A 23,562-nucleotide genomic window follows, 5' to 3' on the forward strand; every position below is an offset into this window, starting at 1 on the left:
TCCAAGTGACTAAATTTCATTCTAGTGGTAAGATAGGGTTCATTTCAGTGAAATCATTGTCAAACCTTCATCTCCATTATTCACTGAAACCATTGAAACAATTTGATCCACTGGCCATGTAGCACTCAGTTTTTATTAGGTATGTGACCTGACTTTTCCAATTTTGGCAACCTCATTTTCATGCACAATTTGGCATTGATTGATTTACATTGTAGTATGCTTAATCAGTGTTTTCCTTTGTTTTTTAATAAAGGTTGATTAGGTTCATTGTCTATACAAATTAAAGATATGTCATGAATTTTCAATTTAACAAAATTTTTTTGTACCTGAGATTCTTTCCTCTTTCTTCTATTTGTGATTCTAGATTTTAATCTTCCAGACCCTGGACTTGTTTCCAACATATTGCATGCCACTGGGATAGTCAATCAAATACAGGGGATCCCTCAGATTTCCACACAGTATTTTATCACTTGAAGTATTCTTTGAAAAGAGGTTCTAGTCTTTGTCTAAGGATTCTAGTTGATCAATATTTATTAAAATTTAAATTATACCTTGCTAACTTTAAAAGACACTTGAGGACTCTTACTATGAGATCAATATAAAACATCTTTATTTTCCTCAGAATTCATAATCTCACTTTCTCTTTCCACTTACTTTTATGGGTTTTCTTAATTTTCATTTTAACGATGTCCTTTCTACTCCCTTCAGGTTGAACTATACAATTCACCAATCTGCTGTGTTTTGCGTTGAATTCTCCTTATGATTTCACCTGACTTTACTTTCTCGCAATAGTGCTCATGTTCCTGAGGAACGGGGCCTTGTCCTTGATTTAGATGAGCTCCTCTACTGCACTTAGGTCCTCAACATGGATTTCATGTAATTGGCTGTTTCCCTGTTGGACCAGTGTGACCTGTATTCTCCCCACTGCCTATGTGTTTCCTATTTGTAGGTACAGGAGATACAGGAACTTTCTCACACCACAAATACAATTTGTGTCTTTGCCTTGAGGAAGAAAGCTTTCACCAGGAGTCGTTCACCGGTGGCTGGTTATTCCCAGAGACTCCCTGTCCTAAGGTTTACAATATCGCACTCTTATTATCTCATGGTAGCCTCACAACAGCTCTCAGAAGTGGGTTTTCTTTTTTTACTTCTGAGGAAACTAAGTTTAGGGAGCCTTCCTGGCCCACATATGTTGAGCATGAAAGAATTGGAACTTGAACCGAGTCTTTTTACTATATGGTTAGTATTCATTCCAACAGCCATTCCATGTCTGGCTCTGTGAAGAAGCTTCTATAGAATCAAGTCTGAAGCCAAAACCTAACCCCAGACTGAGCTGTTTTGGGCCCTGCTGCTCCCTGGAAACATGGCACACTGGTGTGAGATGAGAGCTGTCAACATGGATGCATCTCCCTATAGTTACTTGGGCACCTACTCTCTTACCCTAGGACTGAAGAGTCCTACCTCTGAGATAAAATTGGGCACCCCCATATGTTACTGTACTGCTTCAGGGGCCCTGGAGGCCAGAGGCATGGGGGAGTGGCACAGTGTAAGCACCAGTAAGCACTGGAGAAACCTGTCTTCAGTCATCACTAATTCCCACAATTGCATCAGGCCTCGAGGGCTGCAAGCATGCTCTCTACTAGTTGAGATTTCTGTGGGTATGATGTAGCACCTGGCACACGGTAACAATATTTGCTGAAAACAAACTATTTTTGGCACAATATAATAGTAAATCTTAAAGTTCTAGAATGTCAGATAAAAATATGTGGGCCAAAAATGATACTAGAAAGTTTCTTCCTACATTTTTATACTTGGATTCAATAAGGCCTCATAAATTCACAAAATTTTGGAGTTCTGCCCCTTAATTCAGAAAGGTCTATGTCAAGGCATATCTAACTAAGTCTAGGTGTTGTCAGTATGCAAGACCAAGTGAGAAGAATATTCTCAGGTCTATACAAGGTTTATTAAAAGCCTTAACAATGATAATTAAACATTTGAACTTTGCAGGTTTAGTGGGAATTAAACTGGGTCAGCGTGTATCAGTAAGTTTTAATATCAGTATCTGCCAAGCACTCACTTGGAAACCCAAATCTTATGAGGTATCCCAATGGCCTTCTCTAAATTATTTCCCAACTATTAACTTTTAGGAAGTAAAGAAGAAGACCAACACTGCCTCTAATACTTAATTCTCTGGGCTGCCGAATTCAGGCCATGGTCCACACTCATCTTTGTGTCCTCCCTCATACCGACTCTCAGCGCGGTCAAATGACTCTAATTCTTTCTTAGAAAATGTACCAAAAGGATTTCCATAGAGGTCTTTGGAGATTTCCTGTATCCTCCTGTGTGTAATAGGTTGGATCAAATAACAATGAAGGAAGGAGAAAGAATGGGGGCTTTGTTTTACGTACTTTCCTTCTCTTGGCCTTTGAAGGGGGAAAAGAATAAAAAGAAAAATGATACCATACAGATGATGTCAGCGTTAAATTAAATTAAATTAATATCATGCATTAGACGGTGGCAGCCATAATCTTTTGATTATTGAAGAGATTGTTGGTAATGAAGTACATTTGTAAGAAATACTTTTAGTGTATACTGAATACGTGTACAAACTGTGAGAAATGCATCTAATAAAATGATAGATTTAGAAATTGCCTGGCACCTAAATTCATGTTTTTCAAACAGCTATTTATAGAAAGAAAAGTGATATTTAAGCTCCCATAGTAGAGTACTATAATCTGCTTTATATTACCTTAGGTAATAGTCCCATATTTTAAAATAATGGTGCAAGCCATTCAATTATTTATTCACACCTAAGTTATATAAATTGGACGATTTTGGATTGTGCAGGAAAAGAATTATTTTCATGAAAGTAAGACCTCACTGTCACGGCTTAAAGAGAATGCTGTGAAACAAGTTACACTATAGATAAAAATAAACCAAACCAACATGAATTTTTAATAAACAAAAAATAGTTTATGGAAACATTAAAAACAACCATTAATTTTAATCACTCTGGCCGTGTCGTACATTTCACATGTGTTTCTCCTCTGGCTAGGACCTCAGCACTTACAGTGAGATCTCCACGGACCTGGAGGATGACCTGAGCCTGGGGAGAGCCTATGAAGCCATAGCCAGAGTCCTGCAGAGGTAAGTTAGCACATCCTTGTCTTCCTGTCACTGGGAATTCACTCAACTGTGAAAGACTTAAATTGTTTGAGGTCTGTCGCTTTCCATTACTGCCTGCTTAAATTTTAAGCAGTGCCTTTCTTAAGTGACCCTTTCATCGTAAGTTATTTTAAACCAATGTGGTATTTCGAGCTACGCGTCTAAAGTCTTCCCTGTCTATTCCTCCTTTGTATTACTTTATTTTTGATTTTCTGTACATTTAGTGATGACCTTGAGTGAAAGGGGAAAATCAGGTCACATCGCACAGGTTAAAAAAGCAGAGAGCATAGAGGTACATAGTGCGCTTCAGTCACTGTGGCTCACCACAACCTTGCCAGATCTCCTCTTGGAGGAAACTGTCCACTTATGCTTCAGTCATGCTGCTTCCATTAAGACATCTCTCCATCGAACAGATCTGGAGGAACAATTGGGTGCAAAAACAATATTCCCAAAATTTCACTTAAAACAGAAAGTTTAAGGGAAGTATACATGAAAAACCTCTGATACAAATGTTTCCATGGAAAGTATATGATTGGCCCTTCACTCATTGCGCTGTGTCCGTTGTATACTCCATTTAAGCATTGCATCATATAGGAGCATCGTTAGCATTATAATTTAAGGCAAGGTAGTCTAAGAATAAGAAAAGTTATCAAAGTTAAGACCATGGTTTTGGGTATGTTATATACATGATATAGCTTTTTAATAATGATAGTAGTAATAATAATAGGTATAGATTGTGTCAAGTTTAATTTCTTCTCATTTATATTTTACTTGTAAATATATACAGGATGGTGTTTTAAAAGGTAAAATTGTTATCTAAAAGTCATTGAAAACATATGCCTAGTGAAGAAAGAGTAGATCATCCTATATAATAAAGAAGTAATGTGCAAATTGACCCTCTCAGCCTCACAAGATGGTTGCCTATGACCAGGCCGGCAGGGGGGTTAGTGGGGGACGACCAAACGACTGAATAGCAGGCTGCATGGGGCGGCCAGGCTGGCGGGGGGGTCGTGAGAGGCGACCAGACTGGCAGGGGGGGCAGTTGGGGGCGACCAGGCCAGCAGGGGGGGCAGTTAGGGGCGACCAGGCTGGTGGGGGGTGCAGTTGGGGGTGACTAGGCCAGTGGGTGGGCAGTTGGGGGTGATTAAGCTGGCAAGGGGGGCAGTGAGGGGCGACTAGGCTGGTGGGGGAGCAGTTGGGGGCAAGCAGGCCAGCAGGGCGGGGGGCAGTAAGGGGTGACCAAGCAGGTAGACAGGTGAGAGATTAGGAGCCAGCGGTCCAGGATTATGAGAGGGATGTCCTGGATTGGAGAGGGTTCAGGCTGGGCTGAGGGGATACCCGCCCCCCCATGCACGAATTTTGTGCACTGGACCTCTAGTCATTATATAATAATCATTAAGTGCTAAATAAATAAATAAATAGATAAATAGATAAATAAATAAATATTAAAATCCAACACCAATGAAAGAAAAGGTGCCCTACAAAATGCCAGGCAGTCATCACTGGATCCATGGTTAAGGACATGGACATATTCATAAGGAGAGAATGGACATCTACTCAAGGAAAGCAGAACCACATGAGTGTCGTGGTCCCTCCAAGTAAAGATTAGTGACTAACCCATGGAAGATCAACCCAGCTGTCCCTTACACTTTTATTTACAAATAACAACTGAAAAGAAGCAAATGTTTGAACACAAAGAATAGATACAATGTATTCAATTTAGTGTCTATGTGGGGCACACAAACTCTGCACCCTTTTGTCCAGCTCTATTTGATTATTAAATTATTTAGCTCTACTCTTAGCACTTCTCAGAATCAGTAAAAACTGACTGGATTATTTATCTTACTTTGTAGTAGCAGACCTGGCCTGAGCCCATACACTTAAATAAATGTGTCCGTTAATGTGTTTATAAAATAATTTTTACAAAATGACATTGTGTCCCAACGTAACTAAAGAGATAAAACTCCAGGGAAAAATATTTTCTTTTGTAAACATATTGAGCAGACAAGTGTTGGAATGCCCAATTTGGTTACAAAAATACAATTATTTTTGAAACTTCTGGAGACATGTGATTATCTTAAACTAATTCTCGCCTGTTAACCTAGTGTTTCATCTGAATATTTTAGTGTCTCTACTCCAGGATTTGAATTTCTGGTCTCTACAGTAAAAGCTAGGTGGGAGTTGAACAATTATTGGTAAATATTGGCAATAACAACAACAGACAATCTGATGTTTTAATTTGACTGTTTACGTATTACTTGGGGTCCAGGTGTGGAAAAGAATATTGTTTTTGAAGATTTGACATATGAAGTAGGGTGTGTTTAGGGTATTCATAGGGACAATTCAATTCCAATATTCTCAACAGTCCAGCAACCTGCCTTGGGGCAAACCTATAATGGGCAAGAAGACTTATCCCCACCTCACTTTTATTCCAAATGAAACTAATTCCACCTATAAGAATTCTCCTCAACCAAATTGCAAATGGAGCTGTTGATGATTTCTGTGGGCTTTAAATTTAATAATGCTATGCAGCTTGCAAGAATACAGGAGGTGCTTCTTCTGAGGTCTGAGGGCAAAAGTGTCCCAAGTCCACAACAGTTTTCCAACCCAAACTTGCAGCATTGCTGGTGGTCATGGAGGAGCACCCCTGGAAGTGTGAGCCTTGGCATGTTCTTCCTCCATGTGTGCAAAATAACTCGAGAGGTGGCCAGATGTGTCAAAACCGAAAGTTCTGTACAGGCGACATCAGCACCCAAAATATCTGAGAAGCCTTATTAAATCAAGCCCACTACTTACTAGAAATGTTTTGATATGAATTTTGTGGTCTTTTTTAAAAATTTGCTTCAAGGGCTTGGTGTTTTTTGACACATGCACACACACACACACACACACACACACACACAACCCCACACACAAACACATATGTATGTCCCTTTCATAGTCCTAAACTGTCCTCAGATTAGCAGAAATAGAGTGCAACAAAAATAGAGGAAATGATGGTGGTGTCGGCTGAGGAATAAATCAAGCTGCATATGGAGCCTAGCATCACCTCTAAATCTCTTTCCCAACCTGTGCAATTGCACAGGCTTCACTAATGGGAAGCCCTATCTCTATAAACATATTTTATCCCTTTAAAGGAAATGGAAGAGGATAGCCATGTCTGGGATAAGTGTGTGTCTGAGGCCATCCGCTGAGCATGCATGAAGGGTGAATAGGCTTTAAGGCTGGAAGCTTCTAAAATGGTTATAAGAATTTATACTGTGATTTCAACTGAAAAACACATTCCCTCAAGGCTGAGGACTTGGTAATGCAGAGCTGCTCAGTTGGTAATGCTAGAACTATCCCTGGTATTAGAGTTATTGATGCAGGTTTTAATAATGAGCCGGGTTTGTTATTTTTGCTATTGGTCTGAATAACATTAAGCAGCGTAACAGAAAATAAGCATTTACAATGTCTTTTTTTCCTACTCGAAATACTAGTGAAAAAAAAGAGTCAGTATTCTAACAGTAACAATTGCCTATGACACAGCTATAAAAGCCAGAATTATAGTCCATAAAACAAAGAGACAGTGAGTTGAGAAATTACCAAGTAAGTATTATTATATGTAGACAGACAATTAGAGTAAATATAGAAGGAGAAATAACCTCAATTTTTCTTACAGCATTTTTTGGCCTCATTTTCTGAAATAACTCATTTACCAAAATGGCACAACTCTCCAACATAATCAGGATGGCTTATATAGGGGGGAATTACAGAAATAACAGTTGTTCAAGACACCTTGGTCACAGTGGGCCTGGGTTTATTCCATAGCGCTTGTAAATTTTCTTATAAACTCGGGTTCAATTATTTCCTAGAAAACTTTCCACAGTGGACATCTTTCAATCAATCAGTACAAAGTTTCAAGTTTGAAAATTACCTTCCTGTTATAGCTGAAAATTAATTTCTTATTGCTTGAGAGAAATGACATGCCCTAGTAATTTCCATATATTCTTTAAAATGGAACATTCAGGCTTTGATGCGAAATCTCCTAAAAATGACCCCCCAAAATACATCAAAACATTTCTATTAATTCATGAAATTAAGGACAGCGTTTTACATTTTCTCCTGTCACTGATTCCATTTGCCTTATTGCTTTCATCTGTGGCCCACAAACTTGGGAGCACAATCAACAAACCCCTCGGTGGCCGCTTCATCTCTGCTCTATTTGATTTCTTCTCTCTGAGTAAATGATTAAGTTTTCATGCATTGGTTCAACCAAAATCTATGTTCACTCAACCACATCCTTTATTGATTACTTCTACTGCAAACAGTAGGCCAAGTGTGATATACATAATTGGACAGTTGTCAGGGGATGTGGGTGTTAACAGTCCTGTTTTCCCAGTTGGAAACTGGAATCACCTTGATACACAAATATTCTGCACTGTTTCATTCTCATTCTTTGGACCGAGGAGTCCTGTTCCTCAGAATATATGTTTTTAACTCTCTAAGGTCTGGTTGAATGAATTTAATGATTATACCATATAATATGCTGCTCAAGTTGCACCTGTGCACTGCATATAGAAAACTGGAATTAATATTTGTCTAACATTTTAACCTTGTCCATGAACTCATTCGAGTAATCCCTAACATTTCTGTGAGAGAAAAAAAATTTTATTCTTTCCCTTCTAAAGAAAGACTGTCTTCTAAATCTAAGGCTAACTTTTAAATTTATAAATCCTTTAAGCAACATATAATGTTTATATTTCAGATGCTATATTAACAGCTTTGCTGGCTATAGAACTGTGCATTCACTGAGTGGAGCATATAATTTATAATGGGAAGGCTATTTCTGTAGCATTATTTGTTAGAGCAAGTTCCAGATACTTTTCGATGCTTTGGAGATCTGTTGCTCCTTTGGGAGGAAAACAACTCGACTCACCCAGCAATAGTTTTATTTATACTATTTTGTATTTCTTTATTCACTGAACTTGTTGTGCTTTTTTGTTTGTTTGATTGTATATGTTGTGATTTAACAATCCTCAGCAGGCCAAACTTAATTCAAAATATACTTCCAACAAAAACATATCAGCTTTTCGGAACATGAGCATAAATAAGCTTCAGTGAGTCCATTTTAGCTAAATAAAAACAATAATTTTTTTCCCTGAGGTTTTAAAGTGATATGCAAAGAAGTCTCTATTTTTTTCTTATGTCACCATTTTGTTTTTTTGAATACTACTATCCAAGAAAGAGCTTGGAGAGTTAACATCAATTTGATAAAACATTTTTAGTTCTAGAAATTTATGAGTTTGCTCAAAATTCTTAGTATATTTATTTATTTATATTTTTATACTCTTGAGTTATCTCAATATCATTTTTGTTTTTCCATGAAACAAATATTTAAATTAAAGCAATGAGTGTACCTCTTTTTGTTATTTTAATTCATGTCTGCATTTGAAATAATCCTCATAACAATTCATAATTTTTTTTCTGGAGAATTGAGCCATGCCTAAATGTAGAAGAAGATTATCATAAATTTGTTATGAGAAGGTGAGAACTGAATCATAAAAGGCAATATTAACTTTGGGAATGTAAAATTCCATTCTATTTCTGATATGTAAACCATTCTCTTACCAGTAAGAAAGGAAAAAATAATGCATTTGATAGTGCCTGATACTCAAGTAAACAAAAAGTGTTAGTTCTTTGACACATGTCCCCTAGAAAATAGATAGTTGGACTTCATTTGCCTATCTGTCTTGCAAAGTGTCCCCTCAAATCATTGCATAATGAAAGATTTTCTAAAAGTAATGTTTAGCTAATTTGACTTTTCTTCTCAACTGGTGTTAGATTCTATCAAGCAGAGAACTGTGGGTATGATAACTTTTTACTTCACTGAGAGGGGATAATAATAATAGCTGTCATTTAATGAATCTCTATGTGCCAGGCTATACATACATGTAATTTTTCATCTCACAACACTCTGTGGTCACTTTAAAAATGAGAACATTGGAGCTGAGAAAGATGTGTTTAAAGATATTCAATTAAAAGGCCAAACTTGGAATTCATGGCTAGATCTTTCTAATTGAACCATAGCACTTTGCAACTTTAAAGCAATTTACCCGATTTTTATAAACATACTAAAGCTTATCTGTGAACATGAATGTGGTCCTCGTCAAATCTTGGGAGGTTATGCAAGTTGATACCTCTAATCCTGCCACCACCTGTTTTAAAAAAGGGGGACATATGTAATTCTTTCAACAATGAAGATTTATAAAAATAAAAATGATAATAATAAATTACACACCTTTGAAATGCTTGTGGCATATTCTTTTGAATGACCCCTATAGATGTGTATCTTTGTTTGAGAGGTGGGTTTGATATTTGCAAACAGCCAAAGGATTTAGAGTCACATTTAGGAAAAAAACACATAATAATCTCTAGGGCTAACTCCATTTGGGGGACATAATTGATTAAATTACTTATAAATGCTTTATAATAAACCTACATTATGAAGATGTTTTCTAAAGAGGGATTCCAAGATGCCATCAGCTTCATCACTAGGTGACATCTTTTAAGATAACCACTTAGAGGAAATTTTCTTCCTTTGCATGCTTAGTAAGTCTGGACAGTTGGAAATTTAGTACAGGGGGAAAATGAGGGGCTGAAATATAGCTTTGCCATATGTGCATATAGGACTTAGAGCACACCATAGCAGTATGAGAAATTGCCCATAGTAAGCATTTAGTGGAGGGGGGAGGACAGTCTTAGAACTCTGGAAAGAGTCAACTTTGGATGGGTAGAGACTCTAATGTCAGTAAGATACCAGGGAAGATAAAAATCTGAGAAAACAAATCAGCTGAAAGTTCTGAACAGTGCAGAGGGAGACCATTTGGAGATAGATGGGATGTTAACAGCAGGGATTCCCAGCCTGTGTGTTAAGGCCTGAGTAAAGGTTCAGGAGGAAGAGGCCTGGTTGCAGAGCAAGGAGCCTGAGTCTATATACACTAAACATGCGATCCATTTCAAAATTCAAACACATGACAATTTTTCAAATTTATATAGGTGCTTTGAGTTCACCGTTGTATTCCCTGGAGTTGGCTCCAAATCCTTTGGCTGCCTTTTAAGGTCAAATTTGCACTATAAGCTCTAGACGTGTTCTTGTGAGGAGGATATTGAAGGGAATATGCTCCAAATTTCAAAGCACTATACACAGTTCATAGTACCCATCACAGTTAATCCCATGCACGAATTTATATATGTATCTCTCCAAATTGACAGGGGAACTCTTTAAAAGCAGGAACTGTATCCCCCAGAAAGTAGCATTCTAGGTTTCTTGATATTACTGGAATATCCAGAAGACAGTTTACAGTCATGAACTTCAAACATCCAACCCCATGACTGCGGTTCTCACAATTTACCTGGAAGCTTGACTTTCATGTCTACTGCATAAATGTTTCCCATCTCAAACTTTCTACCATTGCTTCAGTCAAAAATATATGAATGGCTGGTATACTGTATACCAACCACTCTGATAGAAACGATGTCTTTCTGAGCATTTTACCAATATATAACACCTGTATAGGTAACTTCTGGGATGCCTGAGACTTCACTGCCGAGGGATGCTAACAAAAAACAAACTACCATTCACCTTTCATAAACTTTTAAAAGGTTTTATTGAAAAAAAAAAAAAAACTTTATTGAGTTGTAATTCATATACCATGCAATTTGCCTTTTAAAGTCTACAGTTCAGTCATTTTCAGTATATTTACAGAGTTTAATTTGAGATCATTTTCATCACCCTGAAAAGAAGCCCTACACCCTTTAGCAGCCACTCCCTTGCCCCTCTCCCCAGCCTCTGGTTATCACTAACCCACCTTCTGTCCCTATAGATTTGCCTACTGCACATTTCATGTAAGTGGAATTATATAATATGTGGCTATTTGTGACTGGCTTCTTTAATTTAGTGTGTTTTCAAGTTTTATCCATATAATAGCACGTATCAATATTTCATTCCTTCTTATAAGAATGAGGCTAAATAATATCCCATTGTACAGATATACGACATTTTTTTTATCCATTCATAGACATTTGGATTGTTTCCACTTCTTGGTTATGAAGAACAATGTTGTTATGAACACTCATGTACAAGCTTTTGTATGGACATATTTTCATTTCTCTTGGGTATATATGTAGAAGTAGGATAGGCGGGTCATGTGATAACTCTATGTCAAAGTTTCTGAGGAATTGACCAGCTCTTTTCCAACACAGCTGCAGAAGTTTACATTAACATCAGCAATGCATGAAGGTTACAAGGTTTACATTGTAACTTACTATATATTCCCACAAAATCAAGCCATGTACTTTTAATTTGATATTTTCACTTTAAATTTCATTATCCTGGTAACCATCTTGCACTTTCTAAAGCAGAAGACACACAAGATCTTCTCTTCACTGTGACATTAAGTGAAATGACACTCCAATAGCTTCCTGTCTTATTTATTCTAGCCAAGGAGAGATGATAGAAGCAATTACATACCTGAAGAAATTTGTGAAACTGGCAAGAAACAATTTTCAAAATCTAGATGTTGTGAAAGCAAGTACAATGCTTGGTGACATCTACAATGAAAAAGTGAGTATATGTGTTTCTCGCTTTGGGGGGGGGGGAGTAGCTTTAAAATTATATTCCCATTGTATCCTCACTTTCCCCGTACGTTGTGCAGAATGACCCCGGGACTGCAGGACTTAGTTGATGCACAGGGCAGTGACTAGAAAGAGAACCGTCTCTTTTTTCCTCTTCCCCCAGGACCTGAGTGCCAGGTCGGGCACAGTCACCACAAGCTGCCAACATTGATGCCCATCTTCACAGCCAGTGCAGGTCCTAAGTAATTTCAGATGTGAAGGTCAATTAAAATATTTAAATTCAAAGGAACTTCATTATATTAATTGGCTCTCATCAACGGACACTGACATTGGTGGCTCTTGCTCCAAATTCTCATTTTACTAACCCAGCGGTGATGCCCCTGCTAGGTCCTCAGGAGAAGACAGGACAGTCCCAAGAGCAGTTCTGAAGGAAATATGTAATTCTAGCAGCAGATTGGTTATGGGAAAGAAGAGAGAAAGACGAGTAAAAAAGTCTAAAATAAAAGTATCTCACTCAAGAGGCCACTACTAGTGAAATGCAGGTCACACTTTAATGTTAACTTTCCACGCAGCACTTATCTTATAGTTTTCTTATTTGTGACATTTTATTGTTGCTATTGTTGTTTAATCTGGCTGGAATGGAAGCTTAATGAGAACAAAGAGCGTATCTGCCTTGTTTATTATTTTATTCCAGTGTCTAGCAGAGAACCCGGCTCAGAGTTGGTGAGCTAAAAAATTAGTTTGTTGAATCAATCAATAAATTTGTAACCAATTTTGTATAACTGAAGAGTAGTCTTTTCTCACTTTTGAAATCCTAAACTTCTATTTTATTCTTGTACAATATTTTGGCAGTTTGAAAACTTGTAGTGAATCTTTAAAAGCAAATCTAATGGTACTTGTCAGTCTACCTTTTAAGGGCCTCATCATATGATGAAACCTTTTCTGGTTTCATATGTTCATGTAATGTATTCTAATAATAATGTCTAAGAAATAATATTATTATAAGGCCACAATTACAGTACAAAACTATGTTTGGGAAAATGTTGGAGTTTTCTCTCACTGGTATAGTGTTAGTATAATTAAAATTAACATATCTTAAAAATATCCTTTATCTTAGATAAATTCTCTTTTATGTAGTAAAATAATTCTTTTACTACATAGTCCTAAAAGTGGCCACCAATCCTGCCCTCCTCAGATGATCTTTTTCTGGACTGACTGCTCATTGAAAACATATAATTAATACAAAGTGGTCAAATGAGAATGTTTTAGGGAAAATAACTTAATGAGATTTCTCATTCCCTAATAAAATCAGAGAATAATAATGTAGTTAAAACAATGGTGGTTCCAACACTAAAATAGCAGGGGAAATGTGTAAGAAATTATTCTTCCTTATTTCTGAGAAAATGCCCATTTGTTCTGAGCTTGAGATAGAGTAACATTTCAGACACCAAAAAAAATCTAGTAAGAATCAGAATCATGCTTGAAAATTCTATGTTATAGTGTAATAACACAAGCTTTGTTTCAAGGCCTATGATGTCATCAAGACTCTGTCCTGAAATTGTCCACTAAATGCTTATCAGTGATATTTATAACATTAAATGAAGTTCTCATCTAGTAAGATGCATTCATGAAATGCATAAATTCATTTACATATTCTCAAACTCATATTTAAGATTACCAGGATTAATTACTAGAATCTTCTGAATTTTATAATAGGATGGGGATTAACTGATAACAGAAATTAACTATCAAGGTTAGACAGAACCTTTGGAGAAGAGATTAAATTTAGATATTAAACTCTTAAAGAATTAAAATTCTGGAAATCTAATATACCTTAATGAAGTCTCATTCCAAAAAGGTATGTATAAAAGCACTTCCATCTGAGAATTAATGTGGTATTTTATTAAGAGTGTTTTAAACTAGAGAAATTACATTAATGCCAGTTTTATGGCAATTGTGTGTCTAAAGATTGAATGCTAGGTACAATTTAAGGGAAGAATAATTACCTCAAGGGTGGTGAAGACCTGGGGTGAGGGATGGGAGCAGGTTAGACAGAGTCAATGGGGGAGAGAGGGGAACATATGTAATACTTGCAAAAAATTTAAAAAAAAAGAATAATTACCTCATTTTAATGCTCCTATTTTTAAGGGAGAAAAAGCACTTGTTAAATAAGATCTAATAAAAGCTTTAAGTGCATAAATACTTACACTGACAGCTAGCTCACCTCCTGATCATAAACTTGTTTCTTTGCTGAATTCCCAGTGTCTGGCATGGGGCTGGCATATAGTAGATGGCTAATGAATAAGTGGATGGATGAATGAGTTTGTTTTAACATAAATGAAATAATATACCAAAAAATTTCTGGAAATTCAAATATATGTTAATTATTTATGGTCCCTAATTTTCCTAACTGAGCCTCCAACCTAAAACAATAAATAGCCTAAAGCTCAGAATTATAACTAGAACAATAATTAGGTATTTATACTTCTCTTCTTAAAAATAAGAATATTTGGCCTGGCAGGTGTTGCTCAGTGGTTGAGCGTCAACCTATGAACCAGGAGATCATGATTTGATTCCTGGTCAGGGCACATGCCCAGGTTGTGGGCTCAATTCCCAGTAGTGGACATGCAGAAGGCAACCAATCAATGATTCTCTCTCATCATTTATGTTTCTATCTCTCGCTCCCTCTCCCTTCCTCTCTATGGAATTAAAAACAAACAAACAAACAAAAAACACATTAAAAATAGAAAAATTTGGTCTAGTCATATATTTTCATATATTTTATCCTGTATCTTTGATGTCTAGCAGGACAATCTATAATTTCAATGAATTTTATTTTCATGTTCAATATTTCTGTTGTTTCTCAATCATCTAATTTACTAATTGGCATATACATATCTGATAGTTTTGTTTCCTAATTAAGTAATCTTATTCTCATATAAATTCTATTATTCTATGTTTTATACTTTGAAATAAGAGAAAGACTTGATCATCTCAGCAAACAAAAATTATTATTGGTATAATATAGAAGGATTCTGTTTAAATTGGCAAATTTAATTGGAATGAACCATTTGAATAAATGGTTCACCTAAACTGTCCTTGTGGGCATGTAACGGAGTGTTATATGTGCTGCTCATAACTGTCACATAAGCCTTATTTCTTCCTCTCCTCACCTTGCCAGCAACTTCTTTATTCAGTCAATTTGACTGCTCTCTGAACTCCAGTTACACAGAGGTACATGGAGTTGAGTGTGCACTTTACCTGAACTTTGTGTAGTATAAAGCTATTACTGTGGTGTTTTTATTTCTAATTCCTTCATAAAATATTGTGAGAGAATGACTCACAAATCCGTAACAAAGCATTCTCTCGTAAGGGTTTCCTTTCAAAAGAGAATGCATGTAAGTTTTTGTGTATGTGCAATAGAAAGTAAGGTGAGGGTAGGGCAGGGAAGGAGAGAGGAGAATGGAGCCCAAAGTGTTATGTCAGTGAAGAAAGGAAATCTTGTTGCCTAGAGTTTTTATAAATATAGCTCAATTCTAAAAATATCTTTCTTTGAGGAAGAGTTTTTAATGAGGATTTTCAGAAGACTTGGGGGCAGCAGAAGATAGTCTTTTCTCTGAGACTCAATTTCATCATTTGTAAAATAAGATTTTCTCATAGGATGACTTATGAAAGCTAATGACATATATATATGAAGTACTTGGCACTGGCCCTGATACTTCATAAAAGTTAGGGAAACATTATTCATTTGTAGGCAATAGCTTTTAGGAGGAGAGATGAGCATGACAACAACAACAAAAAAGAACAACAACAAAGACCTTTAATTTTTGTAATTTAAATATTGCCGAGAACTTGGAGAAGAGATGGACATTTAAATGATCATTTAGGTTGTACTAGTCCTACCAAGATCTTTTTCTTTTTTTTTAATCGCAGTCAAGAATGGCATGTGCATGTGGGAGAACAAGACTAAACACTAAGTCAATAGACACATACATCTATCTTCACAGATGATAGCTTAACAGCTTGGCTGGAAATTATCTTGCACTGTGCCTGAGAGCTAAAGCTAGTTAAAAATATTTCATTAGGTAAATCCAGTACTACAAGTAAGAAAATACCATTCATATCAATGTGAATTGATTCATTCTTTCCCAAACTTCTTTTTGCTATCATGTATTAGGTTAAACCATATGAAAATGCTAATATTTGAACATTTTTTATCCAAAAAACTTTTGTTGCATACAGTTCAACCTGATAGATACATTTTTCTTAGTGAATTAACTTCAAGAATTGCGCAGTTAGTAATCCCGATGTTTAAAGAAAACCTTTTTGTAACAGAGACCCTGCTTGCCATCACTTTCTTCTTGAAGATGAACTGCTGTAACTGTTGAAAGAACAGTGTGGTACTTGTCAAGGTGGGAAGACATGTGGTAAACTGAAAATTAAGAAAAAATTATTTCTCTTATATTTTTAGGGACACTACAACAAAGCTTCTGAATACTTTCAGCAAGCTTTTGACACTACAGCAGAGCTAACAAATGTCCCTCTGATGGATGAAACCAAAGTTCATTACGGAATAGCAAAAGCTCATCAGATGATGCTGACAATTAGCAATTATATAGAAGCTGCAGATCTCTCCAGCCTTAACAGCCTGCTCTCATGGAAGGAGACTAGAAGTAACATTGCACTTGATCCAGTTATTGGTAAGGCATTGGGTTTTTGGGGGGGTTTTTTGGTGTGCGTTTTTTTAAACACTTTAGATTTTGCATCATTCTTAATGGCTAAGTCATTTTCATTTGTAAAGGTTTACTCAGTCATTGGTGATTTTAATTATATGGGCAATTTTATTTGTTCCTTATGTGAATATTATATGTATGTACTTTTGTGCTATCTTGTAACTTCAATTTTAAGGAAAGCATAAAATCATGGGAATGATGCCTTCAACTTGATAAATGGCCATCCTCAAGCTGTGTGGGGTTTTTTTTTAATATCAGTGATCTTCAATATTCAACAGTAAGTAGTGATCAGTTGTGAAGACTGAAATAAGTTTATGTTTTTTTAAAAATGTTCAGTGTTGTGCCTTATTGACAAGAGCAAGTGTATATAGATGCTGATTAATATTAAACTCTTATTGTCCTGATGGTAGTGAATTTTCCTATTTTTTTTGTCAATTCAGATTTGAATATTAACTTCAACAATATTTGGTAGTAATTTTGTTCAATGCCACTTTTTTCCTATATATGTTTGCTTGTGACAATTAGTCAAAATAGTCCATTAAAACAAATAACTTGGTAGGGGAGGGTCAGTTTTGCCTGTCAACTTGACTAGGATTTAGTCCTCAGTTAAGAATTTTAGATTAGGGTGGGTTTGTTTGTTTTTAAACAGTACTGCCTGTGACAGAACTTGGGTTACATGATTATTTGTTTGCAAGTCAAACTTTTTAAAGCAACATGTTTTAAATATTTGGGATAACTCAAATGGAATCATTTGGCAAAATTTGGTAATGTGAAGAAGCATCTCCACCTTTGAACTCTTTTTTTTTTTCTTGTTTAGATAAAACAATAATCTCTCTTGGTACTTATTTCCTCCCTAGAATAAACAGTAAATTGGGAACAAATGAATTTTATTGACTCTTTATATTAGCAAAATACCAATTACCACCATCTGTCCCCTAGTTATGAAGTAAGAATGGTCTCATTCCAAATTTATGCACAGTAAGAAAAAACAAGAGGAAGTCTTTAAAAACAGAAGGCTTGTTGAATTTTTTCAATGTGCTCAAGTGCCCCCAAAATATTTATGGTTAACTATTGATAATTATTGATAACCACTTTTGATCATATTTTGCTTACTTCTAAATGTTGTCTTGTCACATATTGGGGAGTTTGTTCTGTAGTTTGGAGTTATCTCCCCTTTCATTTCTCATTCTTCCTTGCCAAAGATCAAGTAGGGAAAGTACTACCCATCTAGTAAAATACTTGCTTTGATAAAAGGTTTGGTAGAGAGTAAGTTGAGTCTTTTCAAGTTTACCTTGGATGGACTTTAGCCATCACATGATGATCATGAAAAAAATACTCAAAACCGGCTTCTGATCAGAGCCATGTGTCTAATTGCTACAATCCTGCTTTTGACTTTTTAAAAATCTTATTTTACTTTTCTTTACTCTATAAAGCTATTTTTCTATATTTTATATTTTATCTCTGTGTTTTTTGTAAGAATGTGTTGTGTTCTAAAGTACTTGGGAATAGAACAGAAATGCATTTGAAACTATTATTCAGAGAGTAAAACCTCAGCTATTCATATGTTAGAGATGATTAAATTCTCCAGAATGCTAAGAAAGTACACCCCCTTACTGATTCATTTGATCAAGATTAGAAATCTATGCATGGATGAGCGACGTCATTATAAAAGTGAGAGATAATCATCATTCAGATTCAAATATAAATAAGTTAATTCTCATGCTATTAGGGTGTTTAACATTTTTAGGGGCAGTTGTTCTATATAGAAATAAAACCTGTATGACATTATCAACACAATTGCTTATTTACAAAGAATATTTTAGCTCAAAGTACACTTTAAAGTCTACTTCACAATGTTTCCAAAATATTTCCTTAACCACAACTCTTATTCTTCTTCTATCTTTGCTCTGCTTAAAAACCTTCATTAGCTCCCTACTGCCTGTAAATTACGTACAAGCTTCTCAGCCTTTTCTGACCACCTCCCTCCCCAGCTACCCACCTCCTCCCAGACACCTCACTTCCAGCCCCAACACTCCCCAGAAAAATCTCACTGATCTTGCAAGGACCTTCTCAAGTGCTAAAGTCTTCCCTGATTCCCCTCTCACTTGAATGTTATCTTTTCTCTCTGTTCCCACATTGAATCTCATTCATTAATCCCAAACACTTTTTATTTGTCATATTTTTGCATACTATCCTGGGCATTTCTTTAATTGCCTCATCTTCCCATTGAGAATATGAGTCTCCTGGAAACAGGTTCTGATTCTTGGCGTTCCATACGAAAGAAGGCACATGTCTAACACCTGCTTGCTAGCAGGTAAATATTGGTCAAATTAAAGAAAATTTAAAGTGAGTATGTATGTCTTAGCCATAAGCTAGTTTGCACTAACCACTTTTGAAAACAAGATTTATAGTTTCCACCTCGTGGAAAATATGAGAAAAACAACCCTATGATCCAACATTGCATTCTGATTACCGTGCAATCACGTGAAAGCAGGACAACACCAAGTATGAGGTTGACAAAATGCAGAAATATTATTTGGAAATCTGAGCAGCTTTTAGGTTTTCAAACGTTGCCTTTCTAGTCGGAAAAGGCGTCTTTAATCTTGCTACAGAGGGGTCCCATGTATTCAGAAAAAAGCAGATCAAAGATTTGAAAGATACATTATAAAAGCTGTGCAGTTATCTTCACCTCTGAGACTCACATCCTCCAAACAAATCATTAGCTCACAGAGCAGGCAATATTCTTTTAAGCAGAGGAACATGACCCCCTAAGGGAATAAAGCAGTGAGAGCACTCAGGTCTCTGGATGAAATGCAGCAGTCATTCACCAGCAATCCTCTTATCTTTGTACCCTTCAGAGGGAGCACAGCAAGTATAGGAACCTTCATACCATTCTAATACTCCCATGTATAGTTTGAATGGTTTCATATGCCTCCTTCCCTTTCCAATAGTAATATAAGAATAGATTCTTCTCCCAAATTTAAGAATTTAGAAGAAATTCAAATCTATTGCAGTTCAGTAACATATTTCAAGCCTGAAGCGACAGAAATTCGTTAGCTCTGGAAGGTTTAAGGGCCTGTAAATTTCTGTTGATTTCTCTAGACCAGTGGTTCTCAACCTTTCTAATGCCGCGACCCTTTAATACAGTTCCTCATGTTGTGGTGACCCCCAACCATAAAATTATTTTCGTTGCTACTTCATAACTGTAATTTTGCTACTGTTATGAATCATAATGTAAATATCTGTGTTTTCCGATGGTCTTAGGCGACCCTGCTAGCGGTTCTCAACCTGTGGGTCGCGACCCACAGGTTGAGAACTGCTAGCTGTAGAGCCTAAGACCATTGGAAAACTTAGAACTGTTACCAAAACTTAGAACAGTTGTAATATAGTGTGTAATTGAAATCATTCAGACACTGTGGGGCAAAATAATTATGAATAATGAGGCCAACACAAAGATCTTCTAAAGTCTGGGAACCTATCCTAAAATTCAACTTCTCTAAGCTATTCCTGATTTTCAAATCTTTCCTTTTCAATATAAATCTATATCTGTTTTTGAAAAAAATTAAATCAAAAGCTTATTAGAACTTTTATGTGACACATCAGGCTCCCATTCAAGAAAGTGATGAAAGCTAAGGTCCCTCTCGTCAGAAAAACGTTCAGTTAGTGCATGTAGTGCTTAGAGGGCTCAGGAACCACTGCTGAGGGGGTCGAATTCACAAGTGCTTACCAGTATCTGGTTCTTCACTCTTCTGGGCACATGGAAGATGGCTCTTCTCAGTCCCTGGAAACCAGGCCAGGGCTCTGGGACTAGTCCTGGCCCAGGGGCCAGAGGCACTTCTGGGCTCCAGCAGAGGAGAACCCACTTGAGATCCTGCAGCTGGTTCTTGCCCAGCTGCAGTGAGCAGGGAGGAAGCCTCTTTAAAAATTCTGGAGCCACAAGATGGAAGCAGCCTGGATCACTCACTGTGCAGGTGCAGAGCACCTGTTCTCAAAAGCCGTTTTTACCTGCAGCAGCATTGTTGTGGGCACAGAATAACCCTCTATTGGGGTGAGCCACGGTGATTTTCGGAGAAGTTTCTTCCCTTAACTTAGGCTGCCCTGACTCCACGAGCTTCAGGCTTCTTGACGACAGCCCCCTGGATAGCAGCAGTGGGAGCTCCAGTGGGAAAACTGTGACAGCCCTTTCTCTGTATGACAAGTCATAAACTGTGTGTTTCTATGTCGCAAGTCTGCCTGTGACCTTTTAGAAGCAGAGAGCCTTTGTGTTTTACTTCCATTTCCAGTCACACAAAAAACAAATTTGCTAAGACAAGTTGAAGATGAAACATTAAAATATATTTTTTTAAATATACTTTTTTATTGATTTCAGAGAGAGAGAGAATCATTGATCAGCTGCCTCCTGCATTGCCCCACACTGGGGATCAAGCCCGCATCCTGGGCATGTGCCCTGACTGGGAATTGAACTGGGACCTCCTGATTCATAGGTCGATGCTCAACTACCTAGCTGAACAGGCTAAAATATATTCTTTATATGTGCTCTGCTACTGTCAAACAGCTTAAGAAAGATATGCATCTTTCCCATTAATCTAATTTAAATTGATAGGTTATCAAAGTGTACTTCTAATACATTTCAAGAAAGAGCTTAGGGAATTGGATGTCTTCTGCAAATGATAAAAAATAATTCCAAATCTGAAACATGCTGAAAAAGACAAATCAATAGTTCATTGCAGCCAAATTCTTAAATAAAAAGGGCAGCAGAATTTGAGCCTGAATTTCAAATTTCCTCATTCAAATACAGTTCATCCATCTTTGTATGTTTTCTACAACACAAGTGACAAGTTTGGCTTCCTCAGGAATCAAGTATTCTTCAGAAAACTAATGCTCACTTCATTGGGAAATAATTATGTAGCTCTATATCCCTCGGGTTGAAAGATTTTTTTTTTCTTTTTCTTCTTTTTCCCCCTCTGAGAGCCTCCTTCTCTATCTGCTGCCATGGTTCAATAAAAGAGAATTCTTGATTGCTCGAACAAAAACTGTACTTCTTTTAGATTCTGCTCACAGTTCTTGGTAGCTGATGGTGTTACCAGTTTTAACTTTCCAATGTACACTGAACTCACCAAGAAAAATGTAGCTGAGTTTCTCTAATCTGGTTTAATTTCAATTTCTGCAATTGCTCATTTGCAAAGCTTATGAAAAGCTTGGTGGTTGGTGCAAGCATAGCTGGCACTGTTCCAGTAGAAGGCGAGGGTTGGAAGTTCTGGCAGAACCCTGTTGTCACCTGTTTATATTAATTTCATTCCTAGTGAGGGTCTTACCTCGTGTCTAGCTACCTGTGATCATGGATTCTAAACAATGTGCCAATTTAACTAAAATACTTTCTACCATTTTGCCCCCTGATTGGTAGGAGGCAAAGGTCTTCTAGTCTTGCTTTATTGTTACTGTGCTCGTAAGGCTCTGTTAGGACAATTGTAGTGATTCTTGATCCATATGATTTCTTCCCCAAAAAAGTGACATTATACTGTATTTAAAACATGAACCTAGTAAAGAAACACATTTTCTTGGCTTCTAATTCGTCCCAAAGCTTCCCTGATCCAGAGTATTGTGTGGGAGTTTTTCTTTCTAATTACCTCTCACTTGATATTTTCATCATTATGAATTTTTATTTTTTTTAACCACAACATCAATCAAAAATTATATCCATGGTCCCAGAATTCACTTTCCTTTATATTTTTTACTCTGTCCTCCCTATGTCTTTAACTCCCTGACAAGAGTGAATATTTTTATAGTCTAGGTTCTTAAGCATAATTAATAGAAAAATAAATACTTTTCATGATGCATATTCTTTTAGAAATTATTTATTATGATGACTGACTTGGCTAGCAGTCACTGAATATATATTTCACTTCTCATGGATGATTCCTGCCTCCCAGGGATGATACAACAAGTAAAGTATGGGAAATAATAAGAAAGAGTCTAATGAGAAGAAATGCTAGAATATTTCTTAATTTTTATGCCAGTCCATCCTGACCAGTGTCTTAATCTTTCTAAGTGATTCCTTGAAACACTACTAATGCACCTGAACACCTGTACTTCCTTAATCCTCTCAACTACTCTTGCAATGAAATAACTATTAAATTCACTGACCAATATTCATTACCCCCAATCCTTTAACACTACAATATACTCAGGTTGTTTTTTCTTCCTTTCAATGCATTCTAACCTTCAATCAAAAAACCTGAGCAAATAGATGTGTGTGTTTTTCATCATGCCCTTAAAGTAAACAAAGTTGGATTTAGTCAAACCAATGGGGAAAACTAAAGTTAGCTCTTTTAAGTGCTGTGCCTCTAAGGGATTGCATTTAATGACTTCCAACATGGAATCAGGCACCCAAAATGATAAAGAAAAAAACTGGTTAATTTTAGCCTTTGGTGAGATATCTGATTTTTCTGAATTAAGACTATACATTTTATTAGTTGATGTAATACAGCTGTATTGCAAAATACAACTAATAAAATGTAGGTTGTATTGTTATCAAAGGAATTTTAGTTCAACCCTTTCAAAGGTCTTCTAGTCTTGCTTATTAGATAAGCTCCTGGAAAGGGATACATAGTTTTCCTTGAGTCTCCACATATTTTTAACTTAGGTATTAAAATAACAGTGGAAATATGAAATGAAGCTGCAAAATCAATAGTCAAGAAGAGGTTGGTGAGAAACATTAGAACAATCTGCATCCAAATGACCATTATAATATTTTGAGGTTAATATTTTTGCTGTTCAGATCTATTTGGTCCAAGTTTTTGCCACCAACCACTAATAAGACTATGAAAAGAAGGAAATAAATTATACAGAAGGAAGATGGTATATATGTCCAACCTTTAGGTATTAATTAAAATTGAAGACAAAATTAATAAATTTAAAAGCTCATTGTATTGATTATAACATAAGCAAGTGAAACATTTTTCATAAAAGTCTTAGTGAGGATGGGTGAACAGACTGGTATTATGATTTGATCAAAGGAATTCTTCCTAAAATATGGATATCCAAGTAG

The 23,562-nt window shown here is 36.3% G+C and overlaps 1 protein-coding gene across 1 annotated transcript in view; it reads left to right on the top strand.

The window, feature by feature from the left end:
* TTC29 (tetratricopeptide repeat domain 29) overlaps window positions 1–23,562 on the top strand; it is a 156,035-nt gene that overhangs the window by 94,838 nt on the left and 37,635 nt on the right. Inside the window, exons 9-11 of the mRNA XM_079770315.1 lie at window positions 3,056–3,147; window positions 11,647–11,770; window positions 16,253–16,481. Of these exons, the coding sequence (XP_079626441.1) occupies window positions 3,056–3,147; window positions 11,647–11,770; window positions 16,253–16,481 (445 nt within the window). The remainder of the gene's footprint in view (window positions 1–3,055; window positions 3,148–11,646; window positions 11,771–16,252; window positions 16,482–23,562) is intronic.

This window comes from Cnephaeus nilssonii, assembly GCF_951640355.1.
Source record: "Cnephaeus nilssonii genome assembly, chromosome: 5".
Classification (NCBI taxonomy): domain Eukaryota; kingdom Metazoa; phylum Chordata; class Mammalia; order Chiroptera; family Vespertilionidae; genus Cnephaeus; species Cnephaeus nilssonii.